Source organism: Artibeus jamaicensis, unplaced genomic scaffold (assembly GCF_021234435.1).
Source record: "Artibeus jamaicensis isolate MK-2021 breed Jamaican fruit bat unplaced genomic scaffold, CSHL_Jam_final scaffold_754, whole genome shotgun sequence".
NCBI lineage: Eukaryota > Metazoa > Chordata > Mammalia > Chiroptera > Phyllostomidae > Artibeus > Artibeus jamaicensis.
In genome coordinates this window covers 2800099-2820439 of record NW_026522054.1, presented here as the reverse complement: position 1 = coordinate 2820439, position 20341 = coordinate 2800099, and the positions used below count along the sequence as shown (strand labels likewise).

The 20341-nt window shown below is 40.4% G+C and overlaps 1 protein-coding gene and 1 non-coding gene across 6 annotated transcripts in view; one reads left to right on the top strand and one right to left on the bottom strand.

Annotated features, from left to right (window-relative positions):
* CDC42BPA (CDC42 binding protein kinase alpha) overlaps window positions 1-20341 on the top strand; it is a 172225-nt gene that overhangs the window by 20194 nt on the left and 131690 nt on the right. For all 5 annotated transcript variants that reach the window (XM_037138820.2, XM_037138818.2, XM_053659562.1 and 2 more), the window contains one exon: window positions 9966-10057. In XM_037138820.2, coding sequence (XP_036994715.2) covers window positions 9966-10057 — 92 coding nt within the window. The remainder of the gene's footprint in view (window positions 1-9965; window positions 10058-20341) is intronic.
* LOC119044474 (U2 spliceosomal RNA) lies at window positions 605-792 on the bottom strand. Its single transcript, XR_005081626.2, has one exon. It is a non-coding gene; the product is annotated as a U2 spliceosomal RNA (small nuclear RNA).

The window sequence follows — 20341 nt, the reverse complement described above, 5'->3', positions numbered from 1 at the left end:
CATATGCTGGATGCCAACTATGTTCTTATATAATTGTGAGACCACCCGTTGAGGGACTGGGACAGACACGTGTGCACCAGAGTTCGTAGCAGCACTGTTAACAGGAGCCGAGAGGAGAAACCACCCCAGTGATCATTAGTTGGTGAGTGGGTGAAAAGACTGCGATAGATACAGTGACTTCGAGGTCATACAGCTAATACGTGACAAACCTGAGCCCTGAACCCAGGTTTTTCTGCCCTCAGACTACACATTTTCAACCAAATATTTCTTTGCTTTCAGTAATAAAAGTAGAAGTCCCTCCTTTTCAGATCCCTGATTTCATTCTTGTTCACAGAAGTTGGCCTCTGTCCTTGTAGGCCTTTTTCCTGTGCATTCACTGAAGTATTTGTATCCATGTACAATGTGTACCACTTTTCCTCCTCTTTTTTTTTTTCACATAAACGCAATGATTTTCTTCTCTCTCTTTCTCTCTCTCTTCCTTCCCTCCCTTTCTTCCTTCTCTCCCTCCCTCCCTCCCTCCCTCCCTCCATTCCTCCCTCCATTCCTCCCTCCATTCCTCTCTCCCTCCCTCCATTCCTCCCTCCCTCCCTCCATTCCTCCCTCCCTCCCTCCCTCCATTCTCAGAAGTACTACAATACTGGGTCAGTGCATGCAGTAGATGGACCAAGCTATTCCATTTCCCAGCTCCCAAAATTCATAGAATATAATGTCCTTGGATAGAGGATGTATCAGATATTAAACTGATAAGAACAGACATTACATTTGATCTCAGCCAGAAGGCTGAAAAGTGATCAGGTGACATTAATTAATCCACAATGTTGTAGAGCCACCATCATTTCAAAAAGTTTTTTTTTATCACTCCAAAAAGATGCTCTGTACCATTAAACAAGAACTCTTTATTGCCCCTCTCCCCCTTTTTTCCAGCCCCAGGTACCCTGTCATCTAGTTTGTATTTGTGTGAATTTGAGTATTATGTAGGGGTGGGCAAACATAGCTTTACAGTTGTGAGTATGCACGGAGTTAATACAGAGTTAGTAAAGTTATTGTAATAATTATGACCTGCGTGCCTTTTTCCAGATGAACAACTATAAACCTACTTTTGTTTACCCCTGCATTTCATATAAACAGAATTATACATGGTTTATTTATGCCTGGCTTGTGTCATTTAGCATAATTTCTTCAAAATTCTTCCATTAGGAACATGCATCAAACTTTCTTTTTAAGGCTGAATCTTACGTCATTACATGTATATACTATATGAGGTTTATTGATGATGGACAGTTGGGTTATTTCCACCCTTTGGCTATTGTGTATGATGCTGTTGTGATTACTAGTGTACAAGGATCTGTTTGAATTTCTCTTTTTCAGTTCCTCTGGGTCTATGTCTAGGAATGAGATTGCTGGGTCATAAGGTGAATCTATATTTAGCTTTTGGAGGAACTGCCAAACTGTCTTCCAAAGCAGACGTACCACTTTACATTCCCACCAGCGATGTGCGATGCTTCCAGTTTCTCTACGTCCTTGTTCACATTTCTGTTTTCTGTTTGATTCATTGATTGGTAAATATCATGAGGATAGAAAGTGACGTCTTACTGTGGTTTTGGTTTGCATTTCTCTAATTTTTGGTGATGTTTAGCATCTTTTCATGTGCTTATTAGCCTTTTTAAAAATCTTTGGAGAAATGGTCGCCCAAATCTGTGAAAGCTCATTTCGGGGTGTCTGTTTTGTTCTGTTAGTCTGTGTGTGCATGCTTACGCCAGTGCCATGCTGTTTGGAATTACTATAGCTTTGTAGCATCTTTTAAATAAGAGAGTGTGGGGCCTTCAACTGTGTTTCTTTTTTTTTTTTTTCCTTTCCTCAAAATTGTTTTGGCTCTTCAGGGTCCATTGGGATTCCGTGTGAATTTTAGCATGGGGTTTCCTATTTATGTAGAAGATACCGCTGGGGTTTTTGCAGGTATTGCAGTGCGTGTATGGAGCAGATAGGGGTTGTGTTGAGCCTCTGCAGACACACTGCCGTCTTGACGGTGCAGTCTTCAATTACAGATACGGGGCGTCTTTCTATTTACTTAGGTCCTTCATCTTTTAGCAGTATTTGTAGTTTTCAGTGAATAATTTTTTTATCTCTTTAGTTAAATTTACTTCTGCTTTATTCTTCTGATGTTATTTCAAATGGATTAAAAAAAATTCCTTCCAGGTAGTTCATCTCAAGTGTACGAAATTACAACAGTGTTTTTTGGAAAGCAGATTTATTGAGATACAATGTGCACACCATGTAATTCAGCCATTTAATGCACAGTTTAATGTTTTTAGTGTATTCATGAGTTTTGCCACCATCACTCCAACTTAATTTTAGAGCAGTTTTATTACTGCCCCCCGGGAAACCCCATGCCCATTAGCAGTCGCTGCCCTTCACCCTTCGCCTCACCTCTAGGTGACAGCTGCATCTCAGTAGCTTTGCCCGTTTCGTATAAATTGGTGGAATCATGTAGGAAAGCAAAAAAAAAAAGCAACTGATTTTTGTTTAATTTTATATCCTGCAACTTTGCTGAATTCATTAACTAGCTCTGACAATATTTTTTTGTATATTCCTTAGAGTTTTCTGTATGTCAGATCATGTCATCTGCAAACAGATCATTTGCCTTCTTTCTTTCCAATTTGGATGCCTTTTGTTTTTTTCTTACCTCCTTGCTGTGGCTAGAACTTCGGTGCTATTTGGAATAGAAATGGTGAAAGTGGGCATCATTGTCTCGCTGCTGATCTGAGGGTCAGAGTTCTCCATCTTTCCCCACTGAATATGCTGGTAGCTGTGGGGTTTTCATGTGTGGCCGTCATTCTGTTTAGGAATACTAGTTCATTGGTTTTTTAATCGTTAAAGTATGTTAGAAAGGTGGGTGTTTAATTTTGTCAGGTGCTTTTTCGGCACCAGTTGAGACGATCTTGCTCCTTCATTCTGTTGTAGCATGTTGTCGCTCACACTTGTGCTTCAGGCTTTTTGGTGGGTTTTGGCAGCTTGCTCTGTCTGCTCTCTCTTCCTCTGCCTAACTTCAATTTGTGAGGTCAGTGCTTGATTTAATGCCTTGGCTTTAAGATTTTAAACATTATTAGGTGGTATGAACTAGAGCATCCTTAAAACAGACTTCAGCTCATCAGTGATCAGATAGATTATTTCTGAGAATGTAAGTGATCTTCTCTTAGTTAAAATCTTAGTACAGTTGATAAACAGACGAGAGGAAGTTAAGGAACTTTTTTAAAAAAAAAAAAAGATTTTGCTTTCAGATAGAGGGGAAGGAAAGGAGAGAGGGGGAGAAACTCATTGTGAGAGAGGAACATAGGTTGGTTGCCCCCTGTCCATGTCGACCACTGACTGCACCCACAATGCAGTCAAGTGCCCTGACCAGGATCCGACAGGAGACCCTTCCCTTTGCAGGACGATGCCCAGCCAACTGAGCCACACCCGTCAGGGCTCAAGGAACGTTTTTTCACATGTTTCCTGTAAGTACTGTAGTCTCCCTCATCCATAGTATCATTTTCTGTGGTTTTGCTTTCTAGAATTTCAATTACCTGTGGTCAACTGTAGCCTGAAAATATTAAGTGGAAAGTTCCAGGAGTAAACAGTTTGTAAGTGTTGAGTTGTGCACTGTTCCGATAGTGTGATGAAATCTTGCCCCATCCACCTGGGATGCGAATCATTTCTTTGTCCAGTGCATTCATGCTCTGTGCACAATGTATGCCACTCGTCTCCGAGGCACCGAGCAGCTGTCTCGGTTCTCGGACTGACTGCAGAGGTTACAGGGCTTGTGTTCAGATCACCCTTACTTTGTTTACCAGCGGCTCCACAGAGCCAGAGTCCTGGTGGTGGCAATTCAGATGTGCCACAGAGAAGCCGTCAAGGGCTTCCTTAAAGGGGAAAGAAAGCTCACAACCTAATAAGGCATTTTATCATCTCACATGAGCACAAGAAGGGGGAGTACAGTGCAATAATATACGGGCTCTGGCACAAATAATGCCCCTTTTTATTAAAAAATCTTTAATTACAAAATCATAAACATGTGATTCTGTAACAATGATATCACACTCAAACACACCATATGACAGTTTAGGTGAAACGTGCAGATTGCTGTCCCTCTCGTGTGAGACATTACCGCACGCTACCAACCACTCAGTGGCGTTACTTCTGCTGGACCTGTATTTTGAGAGACCACATTTGTATAACTGTTGTTACAGTACATCGTTACAGTTGTTGTGCTTCATCATTAGTTATTCCCCTTTCACTGTGCTGATGTATAAATTAAACTTCGTCACAGGCATGCACAGTATGTAGAGGGAAAACAGTGTATAGAGGGTTCGGTGCCTCCATCCACGGCTCCAGTGTGTGCGAAGGCCTTCGAGCCTCTGGGCGAGGGGACGGGTGCCGCGCATCAGCACCTGGTTTCTCCGAGTGACCGCGTCCTCCACGGTGTCTTTGTAGGACTCTTGTCAGCGTAGCCCATTTAGTCCTGATGCAGTGAGACATAACATACATTTAATAGAAATTCCCCCACTTGTCCCAGTAATGTCCTTTACAGCACTGTTGATTTTCTCTGCTTGGTTACAAGGTCCAGTCTGTCATTACACATTGTATTTCGTTGTCATGTCTCTTTAGTCTCTTAATCTGGGGCAGTTTTTCAGACTTTCTTTGTCTTTTAATGTCCTTGTCATGTCTTGAAACTTGTCACTCCACAGGTCAGTCAGTTGTTTTGTAGTTATTCCTCAGTTTGAGCTTGTCTGGTTATTTCTTTGAGGTTAGATTCAGCCTTTCTGTTTTTGGCAGGCATGTGGTCACAAAGTGATATTCTGTTGATTCTCAGCGCCTCGTGCCAGGAGGCGCACAGTGTCATTTTGTTCAATGTGGTGATGTTGCGTTGATCACGTTAGTTGTCACTCCCAGTAACCTAGTTTCCTTTTTATGGAAACTGGTAAACAGAAAGCAGTACCTGGCTCACACTGCTGCTGAGATACTTGTGTGCGTGCTTCAGGGCTTCGGTGTGTTGTGTGTGTGTGGCCACGAGTTTATGGCGTTCAAACGTTCAAACTTCACACCAGAGGACTCCTTCCTCTATTTGTATCTTTTCATACTGGGAGTCTAGGCTCCCAGCAACAGCTGTATAGTATCCATTTCTTTAACTACAGTGCACTCAAAATGCAAGATAGTTTCAGGATTGCTACTTAATATTCCAAACAGCAAATCTAAGGGAATTCAGGTTTCTTAGTATCCTTTTTGTTGTTAGACCTGAAAGCATATATTCAAAGTACTTCCTTCAGAAGTTATTTAGATTAGGGTTTTTTTTTTTTAATATAGCTCCGTGGTTGTGTTATTCATTTGAAAGTCCAAATTATACTGGAAAAAGTATACTAAGTGTCACCATTATTTGTTATCTCCCTGAAAACATATATGTAAAAATATGTTCAGACATATTTTTAAATTGTAGTGTACTTTATATATTATTTTGCACTTCTTAATATGTCTCAGGAATCATTCCATATTAGTCAGTTTATACAGATCTTTCTTACTCTTTTCTCTCTTTTTAAAAGCAATAGCTACATAGTATTATTCCATTATGTGTTTTGTGTCATAATTGATTCAGATATATTTCTCCATGTTTGGGCATTTAGGTTGTTTTTTTAAAAATAATTTGCTGTTGTAAGTAATAATGTGTGTATTTTATATTGTTGGGAGTGTGTCTTCAAGGTAAATTCCTAAGAGTGAAACAGCTGAATCAGAGTGAAAACGCTCTTGTGGTCTCATTAGACGTGGCCTCATTAGACGTGGCCTCGCTCCCGTCCGGAGAGCTGTTACCGCTTTGCAGCGGAACTGGCCGGGGAGGGTCCCCCCAGCCTCTGCAGGGAAGTGCGATGTAAAGCAGTTGAATTTTGTAGTTATTATAGGTGAGAAGTGGTATTGCAGAGCAATTTTAATTTATTTTTTTACATTGTATTTTATTGATCATGCCATTACAGTTGCCCTAACTTTTACCCCTTGCCCTTGTCACCCAGTACCCCCCACTCCCTCAGGCAGTCCCTACACTGTTGTTCATGTCCGTACAGTTCTTTGGCTACTCTGTTTCCTGTGCCGTACTTTACATCCCCGTGACTCTTCTGTAACATTTGTACTTGTTAACTGCCTCACCTCCTCACTCTTAATTTATTATTAGTATGGTTTCAGTGCTGAAGTCTTCAAAGGTTCTTCTGTTTTCTACAGAAACAAAATCTAAGGCTATGGTATAAAAAGAAGAATTTTATGTGGACTGTTTTACTCATTTGCTGCATTACTAACAAAAATTATTCTCAGTGAATTAGATATCTTAGTAAAATGACCTTGAGTTTGGGAAATTGAAATATTTTTCGAGTAAATTAACTTACTCTTTTAAACTGTTGGCCTACATTTAAGTTTTTTATGTCATTATTTTACAACTTACTGGAAATACATGAGTCCTCATTGATTTTTCTCTGGATCTTGCCCACAAAAATACCTTAAATTTTCACATTAATTGATAAAAATATTTGTCACAAGCTCACCTGATTTTTAACCTCATGGCTGGGGAAACAGAATCAAGAGAGAGCAAGACAGACAGACATGGAAAGCTAGATCTAGAGATGTTATTTAGCTTACTTAGACCAGACAGGACAGAACTCACAGATTCAGCCTTGGGGTTCATCACTGACACCCCTTCACTAAGGGGGAAGATAGAAGCTGTATTTTGTCAGAACAAGGTAACATTTGCAAGGCACCTATCGTATTTTCCGGACTATAAGATGTATTTCTCCACCCCCAAATTTGGGAAGAATAATGGTTGTTAATACTGCTGTTGAGTTCTGTTTACATTTACATTGATGGAATATTATGTTATTTTTTTATTAAATATATTACCACATTTTTTGCTTCAAAATTTTTTTTCTTGTTTTCCTCCTCTAAAACTTCAGTGTGTCTTATGGTCCAAAAAGTATGGTATTTGGTTTGGAGATGAAGTATTTATTGCCTTTAAAAAAATTGTACGGTTGCTTACCTCTACCTTTTCTTTAAATGTTCCTACATTATTATGGCTTCCACCTTCCTCTTATGGTTTTTTTCCCTAAAATCCAAGTATGATCAATTTTGCCCTAGTAAAAGAAATAGGGTGACTTAGTAATTATAAAAACATACGGTAGATGAATTCACTTTCACAGAAAGGAATTATACATTAGGGGTATAAAATTGATTTTTAAATATTTATTGTAACAGACCTATTTGACACTCTTTTTATTTTCCCAAGGTTGCCTCCTGAAGTTGGTATTTGCTTAGAGCAGTTCAAGAGAATGGTTGGAAATATTTTAAATATATTTCTGAAGAAGCAGGAGCAGTTGACTACTTGTGTTGGCAATTAGGTCTCCAAAATTAATGTTTGTTGTTTAACAGTAGAGTGGGACAGAAGTGTATTATCACAGAAGGATGTAAAGGACTTCAAGTAAATCTTTCTGTTTTAGCTTAGAAAAAAAGTGTGTGAGATTTTCTTAGTTTTTTTCTTTTTTGAGATTCCACAACTTTCTTGAATCTGTAAGTTTGTCTGTTACCAATTTGGATACTTTTCAGTCTCTATTTCTTGAAGTATGTTCTGCCCCATGGCCCCATTCTCTCTGTCCTCCCCTTTGGGAGTCTAACTGTCCTTCGATGTTGTCTCACAGACGCCTGAGACAGCCCATGCTTGAGGCCTTTCTTCTTTGATTGTTTATTTGTATGGATATATTTTCAGGTTCATAGGATCTTACCTCATCATTTTTTTCTTTTTTTTTTTCATTTTCATTTTGCTCTGAAGCACATCCAATTCTACAATTCCATTTTGTTCTTTAAAAAATACATAGGTAGATGATTGACTCACTTCCTTTGCTGAGATTCCTCTTTATTCATTCATTGGAAACCTTGAGCATATCTGTAATAGTCTAAGGTCTTTGCCTGCTCATTTCCGATAATTTCAGTATCCCAGTAATCTTTGGGCGGATAATGAGCAACTCATCCTAGGAATCAAACACGTTTTGTGGTTGTCTTGAAGATAAGGGAGGCAAAGATCGAGTTAAGTTGATAGAGGCACTTAATGAGATGGCTTCAGTTACAGCCTTTGGCCTGTTTTAGATTCTTTCTCAGGTGGACAGCTCTGGGTTGATGGAGATGTCAGATTAGATCAGTTGCAATCAGAAGGTGAGAGGCCACCCACAGGTATGTCCTGTTACAGCAGGCAGACGAGTAGAACAGTGAGAAACTCTTGAACAGTGCCTCTTGAAAATATGTGTATAGAAAATGGTTTGGAACTAAATAATTATCAGTAAGGTTGTAATTTTTCTTGAGGGATCAAGTTGCTTGTATCATGTGGTAGGTTGAAGGACCTATAATCATTAAGAACCATAAGAATAAATAACCATTTATTCTTCTCAGGAACATATCTTCAAAGAACTTTTATTTTTGTGAATAATACTACTAATAATGGTTTCTCTTATTTCTAAAGTTGTTCACACTTCATTTTTTTCCCCTGATCAATTGTTTTCATCTAACTTGATCACTGAAATTCAAGTTACATTGTCAGGCTTAGTTAAGAACATCCATACTTTCTCAGATTTGAAAGAGTATTAAGTTGTGAAAAGATTCTGACCAAATAACAAAAATTTTGAGCTAATCATTTTTATTAAAGTGAATATAGTAGATTTATTCACATGAAACAAGTTTTAAAATTTTCATTAAAATGCTTTTTTTCTTGTGAATTTATAAATATAAATTTAGTTCAAAGGACAGTAAAATTGATGTGCCTGCACCGTTTTTACTTTGGCTTAAAGACGTTAACGGCATCTTAGAAACCCCTGTGTGTGTGTGTCTCTTTTCTCTCAAGAATAAGTCACCACCAGGAAATTGGCTTGCTTTCCTTTATAGTTTACCATTTTTATAAGTATTTCTATAGAATATGTTTATTTTTGCTTGTTTTTAAACTTCACGTAAATGAAATCGTACTATATATTTCTGTGACTTCTTTTCCAGTATTTTTCTTTGAGATTTTCTATGTTGATGGAGTGACTGAACCACAGTTTACTTATTCATCTTCATTAAGTGTAGATGTATTTCCAGGTTTTCATGATAATGGGGAATGTTGAATAATACATGTCTTCCAGTTCCCGAATGAGAGTTTCTCCAGATGCTGTTATGTATCTGGGATGGAACCTCTGGGTTGCAGGACATGCACACGTTCAAGTGAAACGTAGACGGCGGACTTCAGTAAAGTGGTTGTATTAGTTACATTCTCAGTGGCAGTTGACAAGATATTCTTGCCAACACCTGGTGTTATTGACTTTAAAATTTTTGCTAATTATATGGGTGCGAAGTTGTATGTCACTGTGGTTTTAGGTGCATTTCTGCGATTGCTGGAGAGTTTGGGTATCGTTTGCCCTGTGAATGGGCCATTTGTGTCGTCTTCTCTATGAAGGCCTGTCTTGCCTTCCAGCGAATGCCACCCACCATGCTTTGCGCAGTGTGGACTCCTGCTGCGAGTGTGGAAGAATTGTTAATTTGTTTGGCAGGGATTGCTGAAGCCCTCTCTGGTGCCGTGAAGCTTGCTTTTACCTCTTGGACTTTTGTATTAAAATATATAGCTAGCATTGAGAGTTAGAGTACACAGAATGTTTAACATGACAATAAACTCATCTCACTTGTTATTTTGCATTATTTCATGTTATTTGGTGTTTAAAGATATTTTCTTCTCTAAAATGTAATTCATATATAAGAAATGAAGGAAATATGTTGTATTATGGTAATTATAAATTCATCCTCAATATAGTTTAAAATTATCAAATACTGTGGCTTTATTCTTAATCATAACTTGAATTCTTATTGTTTAAGAAGTACCATTATTTATGTTGATTGGCATCACACTTCATTAAGAAAGTAATTGGTGTTGCTTTTTGTTTCAGCTAAACCATTTACTTCTAAAGTGAAACAGATGCGGTTACATAGAGAAGACTTTGAAATATTAAAGGTGATTGGCCGAGGAGCTTTTGGAGAGGTAAGAGACAGAGAGTTAATAGAAGGTCTGCCAATTGTTTTGAAAGCTATTTTATACAGCCTGAAAAAAATTTAACTGAAATATTATTTACTTCCTGATGTAATTGATATGATCGATCAGAAGATATATTAAAATTCTGAATGAAATACTTCTACATGGAATTTCTTCCCCCCAGACAGTTCTGCCCTTCCCGTGTCATTGTAAGTTTGAACTGTGTCTGCACTCTCTTCTGTTTCGTTGGTCTGTCCGTCTCTCTTTGTACCAGTATGACACTGTCTGAAATTACTCCACTTCAAGTCTTGATATCTGGTAGTATATGTACTGCAGCTTCTTCCCTCTCTTAGTCGTGGGCCCTTTATGTTCTCGTTTAATTTTAGAAACAGTGTTTCAGTTTCGACTTATCCTTACAAACCCACACTCTCCCACCCACACATCTGTTGGAATTTTGGCCAGGACTACACCGAAACTAGAATCAGTTTGTAGGTCATCGACATCTTAACGATATCGAGTCAGCCAATTTATGCCCGTGGTATTTTCTCCATTTATTTAGGGCTTTATAAATTTATCTCACTGATGTTTTATAGTTTGTGTTTAGTAGAGAGGACTTCTGTATCTTCCAGCAGACTTAGTCTTAGGTATGCACTATTCTTTGTTATTTTAATTGAATAGCAGAAATAATTAAAATGTCATATTTTTTGTTTTGCTCAAAATACAATGTAATTTTTAAATTTGATTTATAATGTTTTTTGATCTTTAGAAGTTTATTGCTCAATTTCTAAATATTTGGAGGGCTTTCTACTTCTGTCTGTTCCTGAGTTACGATTCTAGAACAGTCAGAGAACGTAAACTGTGATTTCAGTCCTTTGAAATTGGCTGTGCAGTAGTCTATAAATATCATTTAGGTCAGGTTCATTCATCTTGTTTAAATCTTCTACATTCTTACCTTTTGTTTTCTCTGCTTGATCTGTCATTTCCTAAGAAAGGATTTATTTATTTTTTTATTCTCATTTTTCGGTTTCACTGATTACAAATACAGAGTTATTATATCTTTCTCTTTCATCATAATGGAATGATCCTTGTTCTCTCTAAATAATGTTTTCCAGTGAAATCTTTCTTAATCTGATGTTAGGAGAATGATTTGAGCTCTGTTTGCATTAGTGTTCGCATCCTTTCAGCCTCAGCTTTCTATGCCCTTACGGTCACTGGTCCGTAGACTACAGTTAGTGTTGCTCGTGTTTAGGTTGGGGAAGTTTTCCTTCTACTCCTGTTCTGTTGGGGGTTTTTATTATGCATGTGAGGTAACTTTATCGAAAGCTTTTTCTAGATCTGTTTTGATGATATGATTCAGTGTCTCTGTTAATGTGAGACTCACACCAGTTTTTAACGTGAGATTCGCACTAACTTTGAAGTGTACCAATATTGCATCATTGTACAGGTCTCACTGTGATACATCGTTTAAAAATGTAGCTGGGCTTGATATGTCGTTTTGTTACTATTGTTTTGGTTATGTGTGAGAGCAAGACTGGTCTTTAATTGACCTATCTTCTAATTTCTTCATACTTGTGACTGCTATGCTGAGCCTGTAGACAATTTGGGAAGTGTTCCTGCTTTCTTCATTTTCTGTAAGAATTTGTGTGAGGCTGGTATTCTTTCTTTCTTTAAATGCCTGGAACATTTCACCAGTGAAGCTGTCTACACTAGGAGCACAAAGTTTTTTTATTTGTTTACATCTTTTGAGTTAAATTTTACACATGTTGAAACACACTAATTGTGTATGTACAGTCCAGTGAGTTTTGAGAAATGAATTCACCTTTACCAAGACAGAGAACGTTTACATCATCCTAGGAAGTCTCCTTTCCCGGGCAGTTCCACATGATTTCCACCGAGTGGACACTGTTAGAAACTCATATGAATGGAATTATACTGTATACTCTTGTGTCCGGCTCTTTTCACTCAGAACACTGTGTGTAAGATTCATCCTTGCGAGTGAATGTGTTAGTGCTTTTTATTGCTGAGCAGTATATTATTTCATCAATATATAACAATTTATTTTTTCTGTTGATGAATATCTGGGTTGTTTCTGCCTTTTTTGGCTATTAGGAATAACACTGATGTGAATATTCTTGTAAGCATTTTTATGGAAATTGTCTCCATTTTTCTTGGCTGAATACATAGGGATGAAGCTGCTGTGTTAAATGGAAGGTCATGTTTAAATTTAAAAGGGACGGGTAGACCTTCTGCAGCGGGGCTGTACCATTTTACTTCCCACCGGTGCCACGCCCTCACCAGTACTTCCTGTTGTAATTTTAGCTGTTCTAGTGGGTGTGTGATAGAATCTCACAGTCTTAAGTTGCATTGTCTTTTAAATTTATATGTATAGCAACATAATGATTCACCATTCTTGTATATTCCTTTGTGAGGTATATGTTCAGAAATTTTGCTGATTTTAAAAAATTGGTCTATTTTTTATTATTAAGTTGTAAGAGGTTTTTATATTTATAAATGTCCTTTGTCAGATATGTTTTGTTCATATTTTCTCACAATCTATGTGGCTTGCCTGTTAATTTTCTTGAAAATGTCTTGACAACCACAAGTTTTCAATTTTCAGGGTATCATTTTATAAAATATTTCTCTCTTACGTTTATTATTACCCCCCCCCCCAAGAAGTCCTTCTTTATATTCAGGTCACAGGGGTATCCATCTGTTTATTTTTATTTTCTAAAAGATTTTATTTATTTTTAGAGAGAGAGATAGGGAGGGTGAGAGAAACATCAATAGGTTGCTTCTCAAACATGCCCCAAACCAGGGATTGAACCCGCAACCCAGGCATGCACTTGACCAGGAATCGAACTGCTGACATTTAGCTTTTCCAGGAAGATGCCCAACTAACTGAGCCATATGGGTTGGGGTTCACCTATTTTTTTTAAAGCTTTATAGTTTTAGCTGTTATGTTCAGGTTGGTGATCCATTGCAAATTCATTTATGATGTGAAATGGGGATTGAGGTTCATTTTTAAAAATAGTGTGGATGTCCATTGTTTCAGGGGTATTTGTTGAAAAGGCCATTTTCCATCTATTGAGTTACGTTAGCATCTTTGTCCAAAAAAAAAGACCAGTTGACTCTGAGAGTGTTGAGCTATTCCAAAGCTGAGAGTCAGTGATGAAGTGTGAGCACAAGTCCTCCTGTGTTCTTTTCAGATTGCTTTAGCCATTCTAGGACTTTGGCATTATTGTGTAAGTTTCAGAATTAGTGTGTCAGTTTCTGTAAAAGCCTGTTAGTATTGAAATTGAATTGAATTCATCAGTCAGTTTTGGGAGGTCTGACAGCTTAGTAATGTTGACTGTACTTGTTAGTCCATGATGTTTGTCTTTGTTTTTTAAGGTCTGTTTTAACTTTTCTTAAGATTGTCTTATTATTTTAGTGTACAGGTCTTGTTCACATTTTGTTAAATTTATTTTTAAGTACTTTATTTTTTATGCTGTGGTAAATGATACTTAAAACAGTTTTGTATTCATACTGTATGCTGCTGATACGTAGATACAGCACTGATTTCTGTATCTGACTTTATGTCCTAAGTTTATTATGAGTGGTTTTATGTTGTTTTGGGGGCTTTGTTTTTCTAAGTAAAACGTTGTATTGTTTGAGAATAGGGACAGTTTGGTTTTTTCTCACTGCTCAGACTTTGTACCGTTTATTTCTTTATCCTATTGTACTGGTTCGGACCTCTGATACGGTGTGGAATAGGTGTCATAAGGGTAGACATCCTTCCCTTATTCTTGAACTTTGAAAGAAAGGATTTAAAGTTTCACTGTTAAGTATATTATTGATTGAAGAAATTGTCTTCTGTTACTACTTCGCTGAGAATTTAAAACAATTAACAGGTACTGAATTTTTGTTACATGTTTTTTCTGCATCTCTTGAAATAATACTTTTTACTCTTTTATTCTGTTACTAGGTGGGTGGCCTTGATTGAACTTTTTAAACACTTTCTTTCCCTTTCCCCTCCCCTCCCCTCCCCTCCCCTCCCCTCCCCTCCCCTCCCCTCCCCTCCCCTCCCCTCCCCTCCCCTCCCTCCCCTCCCCTCCCCTCCCCTCCCTCCCCTCCCCTCCCCTCCCCTCCCCTCCCCTCCCTCCCCTCCCTCCCCTCCCCTCCCCTCCCCTCCCCTCCCCTCCCCTCCCCTCCCCTCCCCTCCCCTCCCCTCCCCTCCCCCCACCCTAGTGAGCATTTCATGAACTTCCCTCCATGTGGCTTTAAGCTACCAGGACATAGGCCCCCAGCAGCGCCCTTAATTTTCTCGCTCAGCTCTTCTGCTGGAGACTTTGACCTTCACCATGACAGGACGCTTTAGGAGCGCTCTCTCCCCAGCACTTTGTGGGTGCCACATCAGTGCTGGGAGCAGCCTTCTTCTCGTCTCTGCTCCCTGACCCAGGGCCACAGTTTATTGAGGTTGACAGTGGGGCAGAAGCTCTGGTTCCTCTTTGAGTGGTGATGCTGCCTCACACCGCCCTTCCCAAAGTGACCTGGGGGTACTTGTTGACATTGGTCCAAGGAATGTGACGGGTTCGAGCCACCAGCATTCCTGGGCCTTCAGGGGGCTTCCTGTGCGTGGCCATGGCCAGTGGCTCATGTCCCACCAAAGCTCCTGGTCTTCCTCAGTCTGGGTGGTGCATCATATCGGTGGCTGAGGTTCAAGAGCAGTCGACTTTATTTTTTAAGGCAGTTTTAGGCTCATAGCAAAATTGATCAGAAAGTACGGAGTTCCCATATACTTCTTACCCTTGCGTGTGGCCATTCTAGCAGGTGTGTAGTGGTATTTCATGGGTGGTTTAAGTCGCAGTTTTCTAATGGTTGGCGATACTGAGAATCTTTTCTGATGCTATTTGCCGTCTGTAAGTCTTCATTGATGAGGTGTCTGTTAAGATCTTTGGTTCATTTTTTAAAGGGGTTTGCTTTCCAGTTGAGTTTTAAGAGTTCTTTGTTTATTTTGGATAACAGTCCTTTATCAGATGTACCTTTCATGTAATTAGTAAGTTAGAATTGTTTAAAATTCTGGCTTATCAGACAGTGTACTCTAATTCTTCAATACTTTTGAGGTTTATTAAAGTTTGTTTTGTGGTTATAAAATGGCCTATCCATATATACACTTCATGTGCATTTGAGAATAATTTTTATTCTATCTTTGTTGCTTGCAGTCTTTCAGAGAGGGGGTTATTAAAGTTTTCAAACATAGTTGTATGTCTAGCCCTCCTCCTATAGTTTTGTCCAGTACTTATGCTAATTATTAGACTGATTCTAAAGTTTATTTGTGAAAATAATTAAGAACCATCAGAAACACTCCTAAAACCTGGAATAACGACCGAGCCACCGCGTTGTAAAGTTACAGAGCCTCAGCTGGTAGCACATGGATGAGAAGTTCAGAAATGGTCTCAGACACGCATAGGAATTCAATGTCTGCTAAAGGCAGCACCTTCAATTTGTGCACAAGAGATAGAATATTAATAAATGGTCTTGTGACCACTGGAAAGCAAATTGGAAAAGTCCTTTTGTGGATCCTAAGTAGTTCATACCATACATGAGGTCAAAGTACAGATGACTCAAGTGTTCAAGTGGAGAAAGTAGGACAAACACGGCACCCACACCCAGTGGTAGGTTGCGTAACGGCGGCAGACCCTCCCGGTGGAGCGCGCAGCCGCAGTGAAGGAAAGGCCTGCTGTTTACCCGCGGAGAGCTCCAGGACGCGCTGTGAACTGAGTTACACGAGCCACAGGGTGCGTGTGCAGAGTGCTGTCTTCTGTTAAGAGGAGGTGGAAACACTGTGACTCATAATTGGATTTTCATAAAGTGACACCTCACAGGGACAGGAGGGAATGGGGCATGTGTAGACAGGACAGGAGTGGGAGGGACACTTCTGCGTGGAAGCCTTTTTTTGTTTTGATTTTTAAAGCATGCCATGTATCATCTGTTTAAAAACCATTAACTCATGTTTCCAGGTTGAGATATTTACCCTGCAAGGTCTGTGAATCACTTAAGGAAGAAGTGACTGTGAATTTAAAGTCCCCCAGATGGTAGAGAAAGAGCGGTCACTGCCCTGCGTGTTTCATGTGGCTGAACCCGGACAGTATGTGGAGTGGAAGGGGCCACATAGGAAAGGATGGACAGGACGCGGTTTTTCAGCCGAAGTCAGGGTGTGGGTGACCTGGCGTCTGTAGTGGGAATGCGGAGGTCGAGGTCCAGGAGGGGCCACGGCGGGCGATGGGGGGGAGGGTGCTGGGCAGCTGCCATGCTGTTTCTGAACAGATCTTAGTTACATGTTCACTTTGCCCGTGTGTATGACTCCTCAGTGGTTTTATTTCTCATGTTGTAATCAGCTATAAATGTCTTAAAATAACTTTTAAAAGGAGCTCTAATAATTGTGGAATTTATGTTCATCTAACAAATTAGCTTTAAAGTGAACAAAGCGACACCCGAGTAGAATGCTTAGGGGATACGGGAGCTTTCACAGTTCAAGGTCATACTTTCAACCCTCCCTTTTCAGAAATTGGCAAGTCAGGCAGGTAAAATCAAGACTGACAAGTGTTCATTTTTTTGAAGGTGGAACTTTTTAATGGCATAGTTATCTCATACTGTGTTCAAACAATTGGTAAAGCAGTGGTTTTTAAAAATATTAAAAACTGGTTTCTCCTAAACTAGTTTTACCAAGGAAACAGAGGTCACTGAGATCTTGATCTATTAGGGACCTCCTAGTTTTGTTTTAAACTATTATATGGGGACTTACACTCCGCAACTAGCGCAGCAATTCTAGACAGTGTTAGAATTGCTTATTCACATGATCAGTCCAGGTTCATGGCAAAAAAATCTTTAAAAAAACCACGCTGCAGGAGGAGGTAGTGAAGGTGAGCCGCACTGGAAGGCACAGCTGCTCAGGCCCCAGGACGAAGTGGCTCTTTTCAGTTACGGGACTGTCCTCACTCTCTCCTCCTCCTCCAGATCTAGAGAATGACTGCTGGGTAAGGGCTACTGAACGTATGTGAGAATTTAAGTCCTTGTTGGGAATCCCTGTTTTCATTCCCTTGGAAAACCTGGCAACGCCCTACAGGGTCTCCCTCAGTTTTTCGCTCTAAGGGGGCCTGGCGGGTCTGGAGGTGGGTCGTAGCAGCCTCCGGGCAGCAGGAGCTCCGTGGAGCTCGTCGACGGGAAAGTCCTTATTAGGAGATTTAAAGGGCTCACTGCCTGTGAGCAGTGAGGATCGGTTCTCTGAGGAGCGGAGATGTAGCCAGGGTTTGGGGTTGTTTCTGTGTAAGAGAGCTCTGTTTAACCCAGAGAAAATCGACTTAAATAGTGGACACAGGTTTGGCCTAGTCTAGTTAGTCCTTCACACCCTAAAGCACACTAGCCGTTGTCTAAACTGTTAGATCTTATCTGAACTAAAAAAAATATAAGGAATTTTCACCCCTACCCCAAGTTTAACGAAACTTGCCATATTTAAAAAAAAAAAAAAAAAAAAGTATGCCAGACCGACTAGATAGGTTATCATGGGGCTAAAGCTGTTTTTCCAGTACTGATCAGGATGGGAGATTTTCACCACCATCTCTCTGATTCCACAGTAGCCCTTTTCTCAGAGCCTTTGAAGAAGCAACTGCTACCCCGGTCAGTTCTCTAGTTGACAGCCAGCTAGTAGAGGGTGGCGTTTTCTACTCACCTGGCCAGGACAGAGAGGGTGTGGCCTCCCTTTGTCTTATGTTGGACCTCAGGCTTGGACTGTACAGGAAGTGGGCGAACACAAGTGAAGACCTCCCTCGACTGGGCCATTCTTGTGAATATCAGTTGTAACCATCGCACTGGAAGGGGCGCAGTGGACATGTACCTGTAGTGCTGGTTGTTTTTGTAGGAAGGAAATAGCCAGGCTCACAGGCCTTGCTGAGCTTGGAAGAGTCTCTGTACGTCCATCACCTGCTGGCTGAGACCTATCGAAGTGGTGCGCACGTGGGCGGGGGCGTGTGGGGAGGGGATGGACTAGGTTCTGCAGCTCACATGGGAGTTACAGAGGCCACTGGAGACCGACCAGGCCTTTCTTGGTCCAGAAACTCCAGGCCCCAGAGAGAAAGCCCCCAGACAGCCGTCTCTGTATTACACGGGAGATGAGCCGGTTTCGGCAGGTGTCTGCACGTTGGCATTCCCACGGCGTGAGTGGAGGCCTGATCAGAAATGGTTTCCATGGCTCCAGACACCCGGTAAGAAATGTAGGGACCCTGTCAGTGATGTCCTTTTAATGTTCTGACAGTTCGGTTGCTTTTCCCAGATACCAAAGTTTTCTAGGCAGATCCCTTTTCTTAGCCAACGGAACTCTCTGAGGGAGCTTAGGTCTATCCAGGGAAGCCTCACACAGCCCATTCAGCTCATGGGCTCATCACGGGGGCTGAACAGTTCATCCACAGGGTGCGGAACAGGGCCTGCATGGGGTAACAGGCAGCACCACCAGGCAGAGGGGGGCTGCTAGGGCCCAGCACACTTGGGGGCCTGGATCCGGGGCTTGCCAAAGCTGTGGGTCCCTGAGCCCGCAGTTGCTGTGTCCAGTCCTGATACCTGGTTCCTGGAACCCACCGCCCCATTGTTGCACCGAGACAACAGACGACATATTTTGATGATATGATTGTACTGAATCTAATAGATGAGTGTGGGATTCTACATCTAGCAGAGAATACACACTTTTCCTAGCCTATACAGATCATTCTTAAAGTGTATCTTGTTCTAGGCCACAAAGGGCACCTGAATATCTTCCCAGAAAATCATTACTATGCACACCATGATGTCTGACCTTAATAAAATATAATTGGAATTTAATATCAGTAAGCAAAGAAAATGACCTGAAAAACATAGATCATAAGGGAAATTATAATATAATTAGATAGGAATGGGAATGCTGCATTTCAAAAAGTGTGAGATAAATAGAGCTTTTCAGGAAACAAGAAACTTTGGTAACGGCTACAGGCCGAATCGTGTCTCCCTTCCATCTTGCTCCAAAAAATAATTCACGTTGAAGCCCTAACCCCCAGCACCCCAGAATGTGACCCTGTGTGAAAATAGGGTGTTTACAGAGGGAGCTGACCTAAAAGGAGGTCATCAGGGTGGGCCCTGATCCAATGTAACTGATGTCCTTAGAAGAATGGGAAATTTGGACGGGGCCCGGGCAGGGGGGGTGCGAGTGAAGGCACCGGAGAAGCTGCCCATCTCGAGCCGAGGAGAGAGGCTGAGTCAAAGGCAAGGATTGAATTTTGATTTATTATACTCAGTGCTTAGCACATTGTTTGTAAATGTACTAAATTTCCTAATCCGAGATTAAAAACAGAAACATGAAGTTTTTTTCTTTCACGCATTTCTGTTTTCACTAATGAAAGTCGTAGTTATTAATCGCTATAATCCAGCACGTTCCACACCCTGGTTTTGGGTCACGGTCTCACCAGCGAAAGGTAGAGGGACACTCACAGCATCGAGACGTGTGATTTTGAAGCATTTCTTTTCAGTTTTAGTTCTAGTCATAGGCAATAAAATTGCAATAGTTTTATAAACTTTAATATCTAACCAGCTTTTCAAATAAAATGTTTAGTCTTTTTCCCAAGTGTTGAAATATTTCTTCATGAACCAACCTGGTTTTTAATGGCCTCATAAAAGCTCATGATGCAGATGTTTCTGTAATTTATGTAACACTAATGTTAAGCTAGAATGTGCGCTCGGAGTGTAAGGGTTTTCCTCCCGCCTTCCCAGCAGCTCCGTGGCACCTGCAGCAGTGTCTGGTACGTAGTAGGTGCTCAGTATGCAGGGGTAGGATAAAGGGATGAAATATTTCAGTGGCTCTGTTTTTCTGTATTATAAATAATGTCAGTAGTGCTCTACAAAGAATTTTTGTATGTAATGCTCTCATGTTTCAAATGATTTTCTAAATTCTTCCAGAGTAAATTTCTGGAAGACAACCTTGATGGTTGAAAGGATAGGGGCAGTTACGTGATTTTGGTTGGTTTTGTTTTCGCTATGAAATGATACTAGAAAATTTTATACATTTTATATGATAATTATATTCTACAAGAACCAAAGGTTTTTCTTCTTTTTTTTCTTTTCAGTGCATTTCTCTTTATTCAGGGAGCAGTTAGTGGTCTTGTGACTGGAATAGAGGATGTTGCTGTGGGTGAAAGGTCACTTGGGAAAGCAGTCCAGGGACTGGGTATACGCAGTGGAAGGGAACTCAGCGCTGGGAGTCCTCTCAGATGGTAGTGAGCATAGTAGGGATAC